A 20,191-nucleotide genomic window follows, 5' to 3' on the forward strand; every position below is an offset into this window, starting at 1 on the left:
ATGAAGTCTATTTCCCTAAATTGGTCTATGATGTAAGAAATTTCCATGTTACACGAAGTGAACATCTTCAGGCAGTTAGTGAAATACATCTGGAAAGGGCTGGCCCACTTGGGTAGGCTTGTCCTGCTTGGGAGGGAGTCTGCCTGAGGTCAGTGCCCCAAGCCAGTGGTTCACATTCAGAATCACCTGGGGGAGCTCTGTAATAATGTAGATTCCCAGCCTCTACCCAAGACTTATTGAATCAGAATTTTAGAAGTGGGATCCACACATCTGTAATTTGAAAGACTTTCACTTTTCCTCATTTCTGATTCTGAGTGCTTAGGATTTCTGTTTTTGTTTTTTAAAACGTGTGAATACAACTGCTCACAAGGAGAGATGGGGAGGCTCAGGCAATGGGGAAGGGACAGACGGGGTGCAGTGGCAGTAGACATCTGTGTGAATGGATTATTAAGGTCAAGGACTGCTTTTGGCCGAAAAAGCAGAGGACTGAAGGGACCAATGGCTGGAGCTTTGGTTTGGTCATAAGACCCTTGACAAGTTTCTAAAATATTCTGGGTCTCAGTTTCCTTAGCTGTTTAAATGAGGAGAGAAGGATCTGATCATCTAAAGCACATGATTGTCGTAAAGATACAGGGATATAACAGACACCAAGAGCTGTTACAGGGAGAGGTGTAAGTTGAGAGTTTGGCCATAGAGACTGAGAAGTCCTGTAAGTGTCAGCCCACCTCTAATGTGACCATCTGCTTGGCCATAGCTCTCTCCACTGCTTCGTACATCTGTGTGTTCTGGATCCCCAAGCCACAAAAGATGACAAAAGCTTCCAGAAACTGTTCATCATTTCGGTTGAAAGGTTTAACTTTGCCAGTGGTTTCCTCCATCTTATTAACAAGTTGGCAAACCCCTGTAACAATCCAAGAAATCAAGCAAATGTTACTATTCATCATCACAGTTCTCACTGACTTTAAGACCCCCCCCCCAAGACTGTCTTATACTTTTCTCTTAGGAATGCTTGGTATCTCCAAATAAGCAAATGAATCCTCACAAATATAAGCTAGAAAAGTCATCTGAATCAATTTACATGAGAACTTGTTTCACATAGTCCTAAATGTATGTTGTCTGTGTTCAAAAAATCCTAGAGTACTATTTTCTTCCAGACTCGGTCGCAAATTTCAGATCAGCTGAGTCCCCAAAGACAATTTGTCCTTTGGAGACTAATTGGATTTTTGTACATTTGCCAAGAGAGCAATTTTGATGCACATCAGAATTTTGGGTCACACAGACTGCCTTTCCTTACTGAGAAACCAGAAGTTAAAAAACAGTTACATACAAAATAGAATGTAGGAAACAGACAATTCATATAGAGTCTCAAGTTTCAAATATGCACCTCTGCATCCAGGAGAATATTTCCAATCATTTTTTGATACTGCAAATAAATGCACATAGAAATGACTATTTAGTTAGAAATAAAAGCAGAACTAATCTTTGGAGACAATCGTAACCTAACCTCCCAAATCCTGGCCTTTCTTAGAAAGTCAAACACGTAGTCGATATGAATGGAAGATTACATCAAATCTTTATTGAACTAGTTGTTCTATGGGACTCTGAGCCTAGTGGTCTCTGTGAGGAGTTTGATGACCTCCTACCTCTGGGTTAAAGTCCTCATCTCTTCTGTCTCTGCATATGTAATATAGACTTCCATCATGTGCATGTAGGTACAGTGCTTTAATATACACATGAACTCTAGTCTGCATAGTTTACACTGTGAGGAACGTGTGCCCATGCCCATTTTACAGATGAAGAAACTGAGTCTCAGGAAGGTTAAGTCATATGCTCCAGGTCACTTAGCTAGTATGCTTATGTCTAAAATTGAAACCTCAGCTCAGCCTAGCCCCAAAGGCTAGTTTATTACCACACTGCTGCTCTGTGCCTTTTTACCCCCATCAGATCATTGCTAGCAGCTCCCTGACTGCATTTTGCTCGCCCACACCTTTGCCTATTCTTTTCTGCTGGCCTGTACTGCTCTCTTTCCTGTTGTCCAATAGATCCCTACATGCCCTTCACAGCGAGCTCCCAGAGGCCTCCCACTTCCCAGGTGAGGCAGGCACTTCTCCTTTCTATCCCCTTAACTTTATCATTTGGAGTATCATGGGGGATTTTATTTCTGTCTTTCTTTCTAGACGTACATATCTTGGGCTTAGAGATTTTATTTTTTCAGTTCCACTTCCTCAGCCAGCAATGCCTGGCATATAGCAGGACTCAAAAAATGTTTACTGAGTTAAAGAAAGAATGCAGGACTGCGGCTCTGACCCAAACCACTTTCCCATGAAGACTATATTCTGTTATCTCTTATTTTTCCTGGAGCACAAAAGGATCTCACAGCGTCCGTGGTGATGCATGGCTGCACATGAAATCCCTTTATTACCACTGGTGTGCACTTTATTTTTAACCCTACAAATTATCTGTATGCTCATGTTGCTCTTTCTTGTTTGTGGGAGTTTTTCTACTTTAGACAGTAAAGGCGTCCTTATCTATCTGTATTAGTACTGCAGAGATTACTTCTCTAACACATTCCGTTATCAAGAAAAATTTTAAGCAAGACATAATGAATCTGGACACTGCAAGTAAGAACCGTGAGTAAATATGGCAGTCGGCATTCATTATCTTAAAAGACCATGTCCCATGTACGGTAAGCACGCCTGGGTTATGTCCTCCAACCTTTGTGAATCCCCAAATTATAAATATGGAACTGTTTATATGGGCTTCCGGCTATCTCCCAAATCACGTTTTCTTGAGGGTCACGCAGTCTGTGCCTTATCCTCACATCACAATGTAACTGCCTTTCAATTTTTACTAAAGTTTTCTCCTAGTTGATGGCCATTTTTCATAATCAAGATTTTTCTTTTTATCACTGCATAAGATTGATTGCATGTATGGGAAGGAAAAGACAACCCGGAGGGGTTGAGACGTGGCCATCAGGCAGTCTGCTGGGCCTGGGACCGAGGTAAGGAACTCTTTCCTGGACAGCGGTTCAAACCTGGGCCTTGGCCAACAGTCATTGAATGAATATATTAAGCGGTATTAACTAATACATCAGGAATTGAAAGGTACTAAAATGGCATGTTAAGTGTACAGTAGGAAGAGTTGGCTGTAACAACCACAGCTCAGGGCAGAACAGCTAAAGTGTGTCTGTGTCACAATCCACCTCTATAGATACAGACACGCAGACACAGAGTTACGCTCAGGGCAAGAAAAGGGGTGAAGACAAATTACCCCTTTAGGAATATAATTTAATTCTTCTTTGAAAGCAGTCACATTTATACAGCATTCAAGACAATCCTGTTGATCTCTTTACACCCTTCATAAAATTTAATTCTATCAAACAAAAGTACCCAAGTCGGAAAAACAAAAAAAAAGCTCTGAAGAAGAAAAAGGTTCATAACAAACAAATAGGGTTCTTTGAGAAAATGTAAAGCTTGGGCCTGTTTACAGATAGTTTTCACAACTTATTCATTAAAGATCTGGAAGAGTGGATAAAGAGTACAATAATGAAATTTAAAACTGGTCATTTGAAATGCCACATCTACTAGCAAGCCATATAAAATCAGAATCACTTATATATAAAAACAAAGTAGTTATTGCAGAACCAAAAGTAAAACAAAATCACTCAACAAAAACCAATGACTATATACAAAAATAAAATAAAACATTCAAAAATATATTAGGAGAAAACCAAGAAGTAGTACAGTTAGATAGTAAAATATCAGTGTTAATATTATTAGAGTTCACAAAGTACTTGTACAGACATTATTTCACACGGTCATCACAGCAGCTCTGATAGCTAGTTGGCACTGAAGGCATCTCTGGAAATTATGCTGAAGGGACTAGACAGTTTCTAAACACAAACTTGTTTCCTTTTCTATAATTCCAGGGATCAGATGTTGTTACCAACCACAGTTTTCCTTCTGGCCTCTTGGCAGAGCAGGGGGTCAATTCTTATATCCTGCTTGTGGTCTCCTGTCCTCTCTCCTGCACAACATGGGCTCCAAAATTAGCATCCTGTCTTGTTAATGTGTAAGACTTACCCTTATACCCTTGTCACCTACCTTGCAAATAATTTTTTCGCACTTGTTATTTGTCAATTGTCTTAACTTAGGGAGTTTTTTGGTTGTAGAAAAGATTTCATTTCTCAAGTAACTAAAACAGTTATCTTTTAAGTTTTCAACTATAGTGTCTTGCTTTTAAAAGAAGCTTCCCCATTTTAAAATTACATACAAACCTATATTTTCCTCTGGCACTTTTACAGATTCATTCTATCAAATTTAATCTTTTAATTCTACTTAATTTTTTCCCTAAATTGCTACTGGATTCTTGCAAAACTTAAATAGTTATCCATTCTTTAATAATTTGAATTGTCACCTTAAATAATAAATTCATACTTATTTCAACTATGTACTTTTTTCACATTTAAATGTTATGAAATCAGTATGCATCCTAATCAATTGCTTGTCATGATGTAATTGAAATCATTTTTTTCTTTCTTAAAGATACATAAAATGGTGTGTTTCAACCAATGGTATCTTAGAAACAATGAAATATACTCTATTATGCACAATAACACAACTGTTATATCAGACTTGGGTCTGCATTTAGACTTTCCATTGTGTTCCATCAATCTTGCCATCTCTTCTAGCACACATATAATACTTTTAATAATGTTACTTATACAGCATTATTTTAATTTCTGACAAGGCAATTCTCTATCCATCCACTCTGATTATTTGATTATTTTTATGCTATTCTTCCAGATGAATTTTATATATGTTGGTCAAGAATTCCTCTATCCCCTGAAAAAAAAATCTTATGAGGACATGTATTAAAATTGATATAAATCTGATCTGCAAAAAGTTAACATCTTAAATAATAGATTATTATCATCAGGAAATGTTATATCAGTTCACTTACTTAAAGATAACTTAAAGATTTTCAAGTTATCTAGTAGACTTTTATAGTTTTCCTCATATAGATGTTCCTATTTCTGACCAAGTTTATTCCTTGTTACTATTGTAAACGGGATGCTTTTTCCATTATTATTTTCTAAAAAATTTGTCTTGGCATGTAAGAAAGTTATTTTCTTTTAATAATTTGATAGCCAGGAACTTCTGCAACTCTCGTTTTAGATAGGTACTTTCAGCTGATTCTTTTAGGTTTTTTCATTCAACAATCGTTATCATTTTGTAAGTTATTTTGCCTTTTCCTTTTCCATGCCTCACCTTATTTCATCCTTTCCTGTCCTCTCATTGCTTTGGTAAGAATTTACTTTGGTAAATAGTTGTGCTTTTTTTTTTATTTTTTAAAATTTTTTTAGTGACTTTAAAAATATAACTTTCTCAACTACTTCTATGAAAAAAAAATTTAACATCTTAAACATCATTTAAAATTTAACAAAAAAAAATTTAACATTATATTGGAGTATAATTGCTTTACAATATTGTGTTAGTTTCTGCTGTATAACAAAGTGAATCAGCTATATGTATACATATATCCCCATATCCCCTCCCTCTTGCGTCTCCCTCCCACCCTCCCTATCCCACCCCTTTAGGTGGTCACAAAGTACCGAGCTGACCTCCCTGTGCTATGCGGCTGCTTCCCACTAGCTATCTGTTTTACATTTGGTAGTGTATATATGTCAATGCTACTCTCTCACTTCGTCCCAGCTTACCCTTCCCCCTCCCCATGTGCTCCAGTCCATTCTCTACGTCTGCATCTTTATTCCTGTCCTGCCCCTAAGTTCGTCAGAACCATTTTTTTTTTTAGATTCCATATATGTGTTAGCATACGGTATTCGTTTTTCTCTTTCTGACTTACTTCACTCTGTATGACAGACTCTAGGTCCATCCACCTCACTACAAATAACTCCATTTTGTTTCTTTTTATGGCTGAGTAATATTCCATTGCCTATATGTACCACATCTTCTTTATCCATTCATCTGTCGATGGACACTTAGGTTGCTTCCATGACCTGGCTATTGTAACTAGTGCTGCAATGAACATTGGGGTGCATGTGTCCTTTTGAATTATGGTTTTCTCAGGGTATATGCCCAGAAGTGGGATTGCTGGGTCATACGGTAGTTCTATTTTTCGGTTTTTAAGGAACCTCCATACCGTTCTCCATAGTAGCTGTATCAATTTACATTCCCACCAACAGTGCAAGAGTTCCCTTTTCTCCACACCCTCTTCTATGAAAAATTTTAAACTCTCCTTGAGTTAGTATTGGTTATTACCAATTTTTATAGAATTTCTCCATTTCATCAAAACATATTTTTTTTGTACATTGTATTATCTAACATCTTTTAAAGTTCCTTCTGTATCTGTAATTACCTTTCCTTTCTCATTCCTATTTGTGTTTCTTTTATTTCCCTCATTATCTGTGTTGGAGGTTTGTTTATTATTATTGTGTTTGCCCATTATCTCTTGTTTTACTATCCTCTCTCATTTCATAAATTTATCTTTTCAATTTCTTTCCTCTGCTTGCTTTCTTCCTATTTATTTGTTTACTTTGGGGGCAGCATAGAGGGTGAGAAAGAGAAAGGTGCTGTCTTTCTAATTTCTTCAGTTGAACACTTAGTTCAAATAACTTCATCATGTCCTAATTAATAATGGCAAAATATTTAAAGCTATATAACTCCTATATATATAGCTTTGACCTTGTACCTTGAGTTTTTAAGTTAAATTGATACAACCACTAATTTTCTAAAATGCTATAGTTTCATTTTGACTTTTGATTTCTTCTTTGTCATTTGGGAGAATGTTTTTCAGTGTCTAAGTGAGCTTTTTCCTTCCAGTTTATCCTTTTATTACACATTTCTAGTTTTAACACACTGTGATCCATGACAGTGGTTGTCAATTCTACTTTTCAGAAATGACTAAGTTTGTATTGTATGTGTGTGTATCACTAATATTTGTAAATTTCTGATGAATATTTGATAGGAATTTGTGTTTTTAAATTATGAAATATAAAAGTAAATATTTATATGCCAATTAAATCCATTTCATTTTCTGTATTAATCAATTCTAATGTTTCCTTATATTCTCCTGTACTTTAACATTCTATGAAAAGGGTACTAAAGACTCTCACTATGACCACCATTTTGTCCATTTCTCCTTCTATTTTTAATTGCTTTGGTTTTTATATGTCAATGATGTTATTTAGTTTATAGAAGCATTTATGACAATTACACTTTCCTCTGTGAATTTAACTTAATCAATGCAAAGTGATTCTGTATAGTATATGTTTTTACCTTAAAATTTATGTTGTCTGATATTGATATTGTTATCTCTACTCAAATTTTTCCCATTCTGTGTAAAATGTGTTCTTACAAATAGTATATTCTTCCTATCTTCTAGAAATTCCTCAATGTTTCTGGTCCAATAAAGGTAAGCGTCTCTGTTTTCCAGGGCTACTATGAGGTTTCTCTTATTTTTCCATTTCTTCAATCAATTCTTGAAACTATAATCCTTATATTTATTTTTATTTTATAGATTTTCACTTTTATAATTTCAAGCTATAATCTCCTAGTTTTATTTTTTTCTCATTTTCTTTCCATTATTACTGCCCCTACAGCCTTATTTCCTGGCACTTATCACTAATCATAATTAACAATTCTTTAATTGGGAAAAACTGTATACTTCAAGCAATATAAGCAGTATGTACCATGGATGACACTGCACAGTGTAATTTTATTTGCATTAGGAAAATCCTAGCAAATATTTTTAAAAACAAATGAATAGTTCGTGATATTGCCAAATGATATAATTTAATATGAAAAATAAAATTAAGAAGTCAAATTTAAACTCACATAATTTTACAATATTTACTTATATCTTGGGATCATATTGCAACACATAGATGAGCAGAGCATTAGGACAGTAATCCGTTTAGAAAATATATTCAGTAAGAAATACATATTCCTCTCTCATACTTCACTGTCAAACAACGTGTGGTATAACACTATGATTTTTATTATATTTTCACTAAAAAAAAAAGGAGAGATGAAAATGTAAGCTATTTAAAGTGGAGATGTTCTCAACAATATTTTTTGGATGGGAATGGAACTAATTTCTTCAAAATATGCCCTGAAATTGACATGGAAAATAGGCATAAGAATTTCTAGTAAATATGATATGAGAAAAAGGCAAACTTAGTCTAATAAATAGGGGAAATAATTGGTTAAAATAAGTGAATTTGAATGAGGAAGTATTTTCTTAATAGTGTTGAAAACAAAGTGGTGGAAACACTCTGTGTTAGCCAGAGCACTAAGAAAACATCTGATATGAAAAAATACCTCAGGGAATACATTTGGTGATACAACAGGCCCTGTACTGGTCTAATGTCTATAATTTCATCTAATTGTCAGTAATGGGAAAAAAAAAGGAAGGGAAAGAAGATTACCAAAAACACATGGGCCCGTCTGTCTTTCTGTATGGAACTCTTTGGGGATTCTGTATTAGAATTACATACTAGCAGAATCTGGTCTGTGACATGTAAGAAAAATTATCTACGGCCATGATGTTTTCCATGCTGCATCTGTGAGTACAAAGTATAGTCGAGAATTCAAATTCTCTGTTTTGTCACACTTATAAAGACAGTAGGGAACACTGGAAATTTTCCCTCTTGAAATTAACCTGAACCCCCCCAAGAAACCCCACCAGGGAAATAATTTTTTCTTTCTTTCTTTTTATTGGCAGGGAATTTTTCCTTTCCAAAGACAACATTTACTTACTTTTGACTCTGTTATCAAGCAGGGTGACACAAAATGTATGCCAAGAGAAGTCTGATTATTTCAACTGGTATTTCTTTCTTTGTTCACTTGTCTGAAACAGTGACAGGAACACAGAATATGGGATCTGAAAGGTTAGTTAGTTGAATAATGTGCCCATAACCTTTTTTTTTAAAAATAAATTTATTTATTTATTTATTTATGGCTGCGTTGGGTCTTCGTTGCTGCGTGCAGGCTTTCTCTAGTTGCGGCGAGCGGGGGCTGCTCTTCCTTGAGGTACGCGGGCTTCTCACTGTGGTGGCTTCTCGTGTTGTGGAGCATGGGCCCTAGGCGTGTGGGCTTCAGTAGTTGTGGCACATGGGCTCAGTAGTTGTGGTTCGCGGGGTCTAGAGCACAGGCTCAGTAGTTGTGGCGCACGGGCTTAGTAGCTCCGCGGCATGTGGGATCTTTCCGGACCAGGGCTCAAAGCCCATAACCTTTTAAATGCTTAAAGAGAGAGTGGAGCCAGCCGGATGTTGTGAGCCCTATTCCTATCCAGGGACCTTTGCACTTCCCCAAACTCCTCTTACTTATCACATGTGTAAAGTGATGAAAAAGCCTGATGTATAACTTCCTCCAGCCACTCCCCATTCCCAGTTATTCCAAAGAGATGCTGCTGAGAAAAAGCGAAGATGTGCCTTGATGTGGCAAGTTGCCACTCTGTCCTCCTTCTTATCAGAACTTATTAGTAAATGATGCATCGCTTCTGGAATCCATTTCACATTTTCAAAGGTCAAAGGCAGCTTGTGGAAAGCTCTATATTTATATCAAAAAGCATTTTAAAGAAGCATAACATGGGAGATTTGGATTGACATATATACACTAATATGTATAAAATAGATAACTAATAAGAACCTGCTGTAAAAAAAATAAAATAAAATAAAATTCAAAAAAAATTTTTAAAAAAAGAAGCATAACATTTATAATGTAGTTTTCACCTAACTCCTAGAATATAAAATTTTATATCCTAAACATTTATGTAGTTTCATATTGTAGGGTACCCTTGTCAGTTTTCTTCTGTTGTTTATGTTAGAGATCTGATCGGTGATAATCTTGAAAAGAGAGTTGACATATGGATTCACTAGGCTCTACTTTTTTCTCTGAGAGCTGAGAAGTATGCAGGTGATGAACAGCCTTCAGGGAATCGCCAGCCTGGCTTCCAAGAGGCTTTATGAGGCAATGCACTGCAGTCAGCAAGCCCAGCCCTGTAGGCTTAGAAACTAGTTTACCATGCTGAGGACAGATCCCACTCTCTGGGGTAGAGAACAGTACCTAAGTTCACAAGACTGATTTATAAAATCAGGAGAGAGGAGAAGACGGCAGAAGAGTAAGACGCGGAGATCACCTTCCTCCCCACAGATACAACAGAAATACATCTACACATGGAACTGCTCCTATAGAACACCCACTGAATGCTGGCAGAAGACGTCAGACCTCCCAAAAGCCGTGTGTATGAAAGGCTCTTGGTGCTCCAGCCAAGCATCAGGGCTGTGCCTCTGTGGTGGGAGAGCCAACTTCAGGACACTGGTCCACAAGAGACCTCCCAGCTCCACGTAATCTCAAACGGCAAAAATCTCCCAGAGATCTCCATCTCAACACCAAGACCCAGCTTCACTCAACGACCAGCAAGCTACAGTACTGGACACCCTATGCCAAACAACTAGCAAGACAGGAACACAGCCCCATCCATTAGCAGAGAGGCTGCCTAAAATCATAATAAGGCCACAGACACCCCAACACACCACCAGACGTGGACCTACCCACCAGAAAGACAAGATCCAGCCTCATCCACCAGAACACAGGCACTAGTCCCCTCCACCACTAAGCCTACACAACCCACTGAACCAACCTTAGCCAGTGGGGACAGATACCAAAAACAACAGGAACTACGAACCTGCAGCCTGCGAAAAGGAGACCCCAAACACAGTAAGAAAAGCAAAATGAGAAGACAGAAAAACACACAGCATATGAAGGAGCAAGGTAAAAACACACCAGACCTAACAAATGAAGAGGAAATAAGCAGTCTACCTGAAAAAGAATTCAGAATAATGATAGTAAAGATGATCCAAAATCTTGGAAACAGAATAGACAAAATGCAAGAAACATTTAACAAGGACGTACAAGAACTAAAGAGTAACCAAGCAACGATGAACAACACAATAAATGAAATTAAAAATACTCGAGAAGGGATCAATAGTAGAATAACTGAGGCAGAAGAACGGATAAGTGACCTGGAAGATAAAATAGTGGAAATAACTACTGCAGAGGAGAATAAAGAGAAAAGAATGAAAAGAACTGAGGACAGTCTCAGAGACTTCTGGGACAACATTAAATGCACCAACATTCGAATTATAGGGGTCCCAGAAGAAGAAGATAAAAAGAAAGGGACTGAGAAAATATTGGAAGAGATTATAGTTGAAAACATCCCTAATATGGGAAAGGAAAGAGTTAATCAAGTCCTGGAAGCACAGAGAGTCCCATACAGGATAAATCCAAGGAGAAACACACCAAGACACATATTAATCAAACTATCAAAAATTAAATATAAAGAAAACATATTAAAAGCAGCAAGGGAAAAACAACAAATAACACACAAGGCAATCCCCATAAGGTCAACAGCTGATCTTTCAGCAGAAACTCTGCAAGCCAGAAGGGAGTGGCAGGACATATTTAAAGTGATGAAGGAGAAAAACCTACAACCAAGATTACTCTACCCAGCAAGGATCTCATTCAGATTTGACCAAGAAATTAAAACCTTTACAGACAAGCAAAAGCTAAGAGAATTCAGCACCATCAAACCAGCTTTACAACAAATGCTAAAGGAACTTCTCTAGGCAAGAAACACAAGAGAAGGAAAACACCTACAATCACAAACCCAAAACATTTAAGAAAATGGGAATAGGAACATACATATCGATAATTACCTTAAACGTAAATGGATTAAATGCTCCCACCAAAAGACACAGACTGGCTGAATGGATACAAAAACAAGACCCGTATATATGCTGTCTACAAGAGACCCACTTCAGACCTGGGGACACATACAGACTGAAAGTGAGGGGATGGAAAAAGATATTCCATGCAAATGGAAATCAAAAGAAAGCTGGAGTAGCAATTCTCATATCAGACAAAATAGACTTTAAAATAAAGACTATTACAAGAGACAAAGAAGGACACTATATAATGATCAAGGGATCGATCCAAGAAGAAGATATAACAATTGTAAATATTTATGCACCCAACACAGGAGCACCTCAGTACATAAGCCAAATACTAACAGCCATAAAAGGGGAAATCGACAGTAACACAATCATAGTAGGGGACTTTAACACCCCACTTTCACCAATGGACAGATCATCCAAAATGAAAATAAATAAGGAAACACAAGCTTTAAATGATACCTTAAACAAGATGGACTTAATTGATATTTATAGGACATTCCACCCAAAAACAACAGAATACACATTTTTCTCAAGTGCTCATGGAACATTCTCCAGGAGAGATCATATCTTGGGTCACAAATCAAGCCTTGGTAAATTTAAGAAAATTGAAATCGTATCAAGTATCTTTTCCGACCACAGTGCTATGAGACTAGATATCAATTACAGGAAAAGATCTGTAAAAAATACAAACACATGGAGGCTACACATTACACTACTTAATAACGAAGTGATCACTGAAGAAATCAAAGGGGAAATCAAAAACTACCTAGAAACAAAAGACAATGGAGACACGACGACCCAAAACCTATGGGATGCAGCAAAAGCAGTTCTAAGAGTGAAGTTTATAGCAATACAAGCCTACCTCAAGAAACAGGAAACATCTCAAATAAACAACCTAAACTTGCACCTAAAGCAATTAGAGAAAGAAGAACAAAAAACCCCCAAAGTTAGCAGAAGGAAAGTAATAATAAAGATCAGATCAGAAATAAATGAAAAAGAAACGAAGGAAACAATAGCAAAGATCAATAAAACTAAAAGCTGGTTCTTTGAGAAGATAAACAAAATTGATAAATCACTAGCCAGACTCATCAAGAAAAAAAGGGAGAAGACTCAAATCAATAGAATTAGAAATGAAAAAGGAGAAGTAACCACTGACACTGCAGAAATACAAACGATCATGAGAGATTACTACAAGCAACTCTATGCCAATAAAATGGACAACCTGTAAGAAATGGACAAATTCTTAGAAATGCACAACCTGCCGAGACTGAACCAGGAAGAAATAGAAAATATGAACAGACCAATCACAAGCACTGAAATTGAAACTGTGATTAAAAATCTTCCAACAACCAAAAGCCCAGGACCAGATGGCTTCACAGGCGAATTCTATCAAACATTTAGAGAAGAGCTGACACCTATCCTTCTCAAACTCTTCCAAAATATTGCAGAGGGAGGAACACTCCCCAACTCATTCTACGAGGCTACCATCACCCTGATACCAAAACCAGACAAAGATGTCACAAAGAAAGAAAACTACAGGCCAATATCACTGATGAACATAGATGCAAATATCCTCAACAAAATACTAGCAAACAGAATCCAACAGCACGTTAAAAGGATCATACACCATGATCAAGTGGGGTTTATTCCAGGAATGCAAGGATTCTTCAATATACGCAAATCAATCAATGTGATACACCATATTAACAAATTGAAGGAGAAAAACCATACGATCACCTCAGTAGACGCAGAGAAAGCTTTCAACAAAATTCAACACCCATTTATGATGAAAGCCCTGCAGAAAGTAGGCATAGAGGGAACTTTCCTCAACATAATAAAGGCCATATATGACAAACCCACAGCCAACATTGTCCTCAATGGTGAAACACTGAAACCATTTCCACTAAGATCAGGAACGAGACAAGGTTGCCCACTCTCACCACTACTATTCAACATAGTTTTGGAAGTTTTAGCCACAGCAATCAGAGAAGACAAAGAAATAAAAGGAATCCAAATCGGAAAAGAAGAAGTAAAGCTGTCACTGTTTGCAGATGACATGATACTATACATAGAGAATGCTAAAGATGCTACCAGAAAACTACTAGAGCTAATCAATGAATTTGGTAAAGTAGCAGGATACAAAATTAATGCACAGAAATCTCTTGCATTCCTATACACTAATGATGAAAAATCTGAAAGTGAGATAAAGAAAACACTCCCATTTACCACTGCAACAAAAAGAATAAAATATCTAGGAATAAACCTACCTAAGGAGACAAAAGACCTGTATGCAGAGAATTATAGGACACTGATGAAAGAAATTATAGATGATACAAATAGATGGAGAGATATACCATGTTCTTGGATTGGAAGAATCAACATTGTGAAAATGACTCTACTACCCAAGGAAATATACAGACTCAATGCAATCCCTATCAAACTACCAATGGCACTTTTCACAGAACTAGAACAAGAAATTTCACAATTTGTATGGAAACACAAAAGACCCCGAATAGCCAAAGCAATCTTGAGAACAAAAAATGGAGCTGGAGGAATCAGGCTCCCTGACTTCAGACTATACTACAAAGCTACAGTAATCAAGACAGTATGGTACTGGCACAAAAACAGAAACATAGATCAATGGAACAGGATAGAAAGCCCAGAGATAAACCCATGCATATATGGTCACCTTATCTTTGATAAAGGAGGCAAGCATATACAGTGGAGAAAAGACAGCCTCTTCAATAAGTGGTGCTGGGAAAACTGGACCGCTACATGTAAAAGAATGAAATTAGAACACTCCCTAACACCATACACAAAAATAAACTCAAAATGGATTAAAGGCCTAAATGTAAGGCTAGACACTATCCAACTCTTAGAGGAAAACACAGGCAGCACACTCTATGACATAAATCACAGCAAGATCCTTTTTGACCCACCTCTGAGAGAAATGGAAATAAAAACAAAAATAAACAAATGGGACCTAATGAAACTTAAAAGCTTTTGCACAGCAAAGGAAACCATAAACAAGACCAAAAGACAATACTCAGAATGGGAGAAAATATTTGTAAATGAAGCAACTGACAAAGGATTAATCTCCAAAACTTACAAGCAGCTCATGCAGCTCAATAACAAAAAAGCAAACAACCCAATCCAAAAATGGGCAGAAGACCTAAATAGACACTTCTCCAAAGAAGATATACAGATTGCCAACAAACACATGAAAGAATGCTCAACATCATTTATCATTAGAGAAATGCAAATCAAAACTACAATGAGATATCATCTCACACCGGTCAGAATGGCCATCATCAAAAAATCTAGAAACAATAAATGCTGGAGCGGGTGTGGAGAAAAGGGAACCCTCTTGCACTGTTGGTGGGAATGTAAATTGATACAGCCACTATGGAGAACAGTATGGAGGTTCCTTAAAAAAGTAAACATAGAACTACCATACGACCCAGCAATCCCACTACTGGGCATATACCCTGAGAAAACCATAATTCAAAAAGAGTCATGTACCAAAATGTTCATTGCAGCTCTATTTACAATAGCCAGGACATGGAAGCAACCTAAGTGTCCATCATCGGATGAATGGATAAAGAAGATGTGGCACATATATACAATGGAATATTCCTCAGCCATAAAAAGAAACGAAATGGAGTTATTTGTAGTGAGGTGCATGGACCTAGCTAGAGTCTGTCATACAGAGTGAAGTAAGTCAGAAAGAGAAAAACAAATACAGTATGCTAACACATATATATGGAATCTAAGGAAAAAAAAAAAAAGGTCATGAAGAACCTAGTGGCAAGATGGGAATAAAGACACAGACCTACTAGAGAATGGACTTGAGGATATGGGGAGGGGGAAGGGTAAGATGTGACAAAGTGAGAGAGTGGCATGGACATATATACACTACCAAACGTAAAATAGATAGCTAGTGGGAAGCAACCACATAGCACAGGGAGATCAGCTCTGTGCTTTGTGACCACCTAGAGGGGTGGGATAGGGAGGGTGGGAGGGAGGGAGATGCAAGAGGGAAGAGATATGGGAACATATGTATATGTATAACTGATTCACTTTGTTATAAAGCAGAAACTAACACACCATTGTAAAGCAATTATACACCAATAAAGATGTTAAAAAATATATATATTAAAAAAATAATAATAATAAATAAATAAAATAAAATAAAATCAATGTCCAACAAGAAATAGATCTGTCCCAGAAACCCGAGTACATGCACCTGCAACTCAGCCCATTGCCTCAAGCCCAGTTCACTGATTTACAATAAGAAACAACTGGCAAAGCGAGCAATGTATTCGAGAGGGTATGAAGAATGCATTATCTTCCTATGAGTTAACATATCTTGGAAAGAAAATAATCAGAACAAGGGAAGTCAGATTGGTGGCTTGTTTAATGGCATAAGCCCGTGTATCCATCTCACAGTGAGGACGCATGCCAGCAAACGGACTGGAATCAGTGAGCAGTACCAGCTACAACCTGCTGCATCCATCGCCACGCAAGTGCTGGCCTTGCCAAGTGGTCAGCACACCCTATACACTGCTACAACCTTCTACATCCATCTCCATGTGAGAGGCAAAGGTTCCCTGAGTACTGCACACAACTGGAGAGGCACTTTCAATATCTGTCCTTTTCTTCCCCCCATTTTCATGAACGATTTCCCCCCCCACCCCACACCGACCTTTCTGACCAACACTCTTCTTTAATGAAATTACAGTCAAATCTTACAACCTGGAAACTCACCAGAATTTTTAAGGTAAATTTATATAGCTAAGCCTTGCTCCGTTAGGGTTTTTATTTAAAAGTTTAGCCTCTGTTCCAAGTTCTTGGGAGAATACTTAACAGTTCAGACTGTTTTCACAGTGTCAATCATGCATGATTGGCACACAAAACCTCACATTTTCTGTTCTACGTTTAATATAACCTGCAATGCCAAGAAATAAATATGTCGATAATAGGAAACATCATCTCATTTTTCTGAGAATGCCTTCTTCCATCATTCCTGCAGTAGACATATTTTACTAACCTTCATGTAAGAATGTAAATTCCCTGAGGCAGGGGTTTTTGCTTGTTCACTGACTTATCCCAAGTGCCTAAAGCAGTGGAGTGTTCAATGAATACAACCTACAATCTAAACCATGTATTCAAAAAAGAAAAACCAGAAACCAAGAAGTGAGGCCCTAAAACAATATACATTATCGACTTGATCTCTCTCAGTTTGCTAACTTTCAACATGTCATTCTTAAACCAAACTTCTGTTGAAACAGGATTACAATTACCAAAATACATCATAGTTAATAAGATATTTAACAAATGTTTGTTGACATTTATCAATATAAAATTATTTCAAAATTCTTTTATCATTCCAAGTTTTATCTTTTTTTCAAACATTTTAGTCTTTAAATTTACACTTGAAAGAAAGAAGTTTCTGAGAATACATGTTTTTCTTTAATAAGTGCAGAGTAGAGGTCAACAAAAAGGCTTTACCTATCACTTTATTCTTCTTTCCATTTTTTATAGGCGTACAAAGCAAACTTCTAATGCACTGCTGTTTTACATTTCCTGTGTTTTCATTCTAAACAAAAAGAAAAACAAGACAGCTAAATATTATGAGAAGACTGTTTGTCCATTAGATGCTATAGAAACTATATTGGACCTCGGAAGCCACTAATATATTCTTCTTTTATTAGCTGGAGATAACATCAGAGTGTAGAAAATGTACAAATGTATAATGAAGTTCACATAAATGCACTATAAAGCAATTAGTCTTTACATTATTAAAAAAACTAAATATCCTATTTTCTTTTAAAAATTTTTTTCCATATTTTCCATTTTATTTACCTGTATTTCTTTTATTTTCCATTTTAAACTCTCCAAGCAGCTTACAGTAATACTAAGCAAAGTATTTATTCAGTTTCTACTATCCCTGTGTAGTGGATGTCTGAAATAACTTAACAAGAGGGGCGGAAGTCAAAAGCATTACACCACCTGGGATTCTACATGTTACAAATTTGTCCTTGTTTAGTTTTACCACTGTTATCTATTGCCCTTATTGCTAAAGTTCTAAAAAGTTCTCCTAGATAGGCAAATAACAAAGTCAAGGCAACTGCCTCAAACTGCAATGCTTTTCTGAAGTTAGATGAGAAAAAATACTAGAATTCAAAGTTTTCAATGTCTGAGAAACTGACCCTTGTAGCTTTGCTCTCAAGGAAAACAGATATTCAGTTTTCCACAGAGCTGTTCACTGCGGTAGATTACCAATTACAGGCATTTAAGCCATATGAAACTTAATTTTTGAGGGTAAACTCAAGAACTCCAGCCATACTATCTAAAGAATGTCATTAAGTAGGTAATAGTTAAATTACCTCAAAATTAGTTTATGATAGTTCATTAATACATGTTTAAAAAACTAATAAAAGTACAGAGAAAAATACTCAAGTATAGCTGATAACCTCTCAACAGATGTTACAAGCTGTTTTATTCTCCTTCCTCAGATCACGGAAAGCACAGATCACTCCCAAAGAGCCAATTCTAGGGCCAGTCCTTCAGTTAAGAGTAACTAGTTTAAGTGCAGATCTGATAGGGAACAGCCTTCAAGCTCCAAGTCTAAAACTGGGTTACTCACTGTCCAGGGAAATCTTTCGTCTTTACTGACATCTGGGATGTTAAGTGGTCCCATAGTATTTTTGACATACTGCGCATACATGTAATTGATTCTGTTCACGTCACGTTCCCTGCGGAGAGAACAGAGGTGAGTTCTTCCTGTGCAGTGAAAAAAACGCAGGCGAAACAAAGTCAAATAGGTGATTATAAGAGAAACATGCCAGTCTTAAATTATAGAGCAAAGTGTATATCTTAATTGGAAAATGCAGCTTTAAACATATTTGATGATTTACAACTTTGGTAGTTACTAGAACTGAAATGCTTTGAGAAAACAAAGACCCACAATTTTTCAGCTATCTAAAACAAGTTTAAAATGTCATTAAGTAATCTTATTACCACTGTTAATGGGCATGTTGATTTTTGTGCTGTTTAATGTAAAATCCATATGACTTTTCCCTATGTCTTATTTTCTCATCAGATTATAGAATGACTAAGGTCTAGTGTCTGTTTTTACTTCCTCAGTTATTTATTTAGTCTATCCATTCCAATAAAACAATCTTTTACACATTTCAGACCAAGGGGAAAATCGAGCAGGCCTAGAAGAATTTTATTAAGCTCTTCTCTCTTCTTTTTTCTGCTTTAAATTAACAAAAATTTTTTTGAACTTACAACATTTTCCCAGTTTCTTGCTTAATAGGTTGAACATAAAAGGTTAACCTGATGTCACAGGGTTCATAAGTGCAGTGCCAGTACTGGAGTTGGGAAAACAGAACAGAACGTGTCTTTTCATCAGGAAACTTCCCATGTTCCTTGGTGATGGGGATGAATTCCGCAAAGAGGGTCAAGTTATAGAAATTTACTCCAGCCATAAGTATGTGCCTGTGTTAACTGTAAGATCACTAACTGAAGAAAATAGAAAAGCCTAATAGTGGGAGGCATTTCAAAATAAAATATGTGCCTCAGGAAAAATGTCTACTTGGTCTGAGTTCTCCAAGTGCTAATCTTTTCCTGTCTTCCATCCTTCTCACTCAGCCTGCCAAACTGCTTCTAGGACAGTGGTTTCAAATGATGTTCTCAATCACTGTGATTCCACAAAGATTCCTGAAGTTGTGGCCTCATTCCTGGCCAAGATAATTGAGTCTTTCCTTTCTTTGCTGTACATTTTAGGTTAAGTGTAATTTGGTCAAATCAGGTACTGACCATATGTCCAGTATTATATACAAGTGATAAAGAATGAAAGGGAAATGACAAGAGTAACACAGGAATACATGAACTTCAGACTGATCATTTTCTGAGCCTAGATTGATAATGTGGGAAGGTATGCAAAATGTCAGACACATCAGACCTAGGACATTCCTGGGTTTCTATTTCATACATATTATTTGAGTAGAATCCCAAGAAAAGGTTATAAGTGTAGTATTTAGGTTAACAAAACTATTTTAAATCCACAAATATTTCACGGACAGCAAAAGTCTCACGAAAAGAAAATAAGAAGCTACAGTAAAGATAAGAAAAATGAAAAGGTAGTTACAGAGAGAAGGAAATACACTGGAGAGGATATCTTTGTCCAAATGTCTTTTAAAATGATGATGATGATGATGACTTTTATTGTTCTTATCATCGTCATTATGTCAACAGTGGGAGCCAGATGAAACCCAAATAGTTAAGCAACTTGCTAGGGATCATAAATTCAGATGTATAGGCATTGATACAGAGAAGCAGAAGTATTAAAATTACTTTTAAATCAATAGAAACCTAACTCTTTTTTCAATTCCCTGAAAATATTAAGTTTTCCTGATGGTTACT

At 36.6% G+C, this 20,191-nt stretch overlaps 1 protein-coding gene across 5 annotated transcripts in view; it reads right to left on the reverse strand.

The window, feature by feature from the left end:
* Positions 1-20,191, reverse strand: part of PDE5A (phosphodiesterase 5A) — a 150,494-nt gene that overhangs the window by 52,989 nt on the left and 77,314 nt on the right. For all 5 annotated transcript variants that reach the window (XM_007172415.2, XM_007172418.2, XM_007172417.2 and 2 more), the window contains exons 8-10: positions 18,408-18,516; positions 17,270-17,357; positions 726-901 (exon numbers count right to left, since the gene is read on the reverse strand). In XM_007172415.2, coding sequence (XP_007172477.1) covers positions 726-901; positions 17,270-17,357; positions 18,408-18,516 — 373 coding nt within the window. The remainder of the gene's footprint in view (positions 1-725; positions 902-17,269; positions 17,358-18,407; positions 18,517-20,191) is intronic.

Source organism: Balaenoptera acutorostrata, chromosome 5 (genome assembly GCF_949987535.1).
Source record: "Balaenoptera acutorostrata chromosome 5, mBalAcu1.1, whole genome shotgun sequence".
Classification (NCBI taxonomy): Eukaryota; Metazoa; Chordata; class Mammalia; order Artiodactyla; family Balaenopteridae; genus Balaenoptera; species Balaenoptera acutorostrata.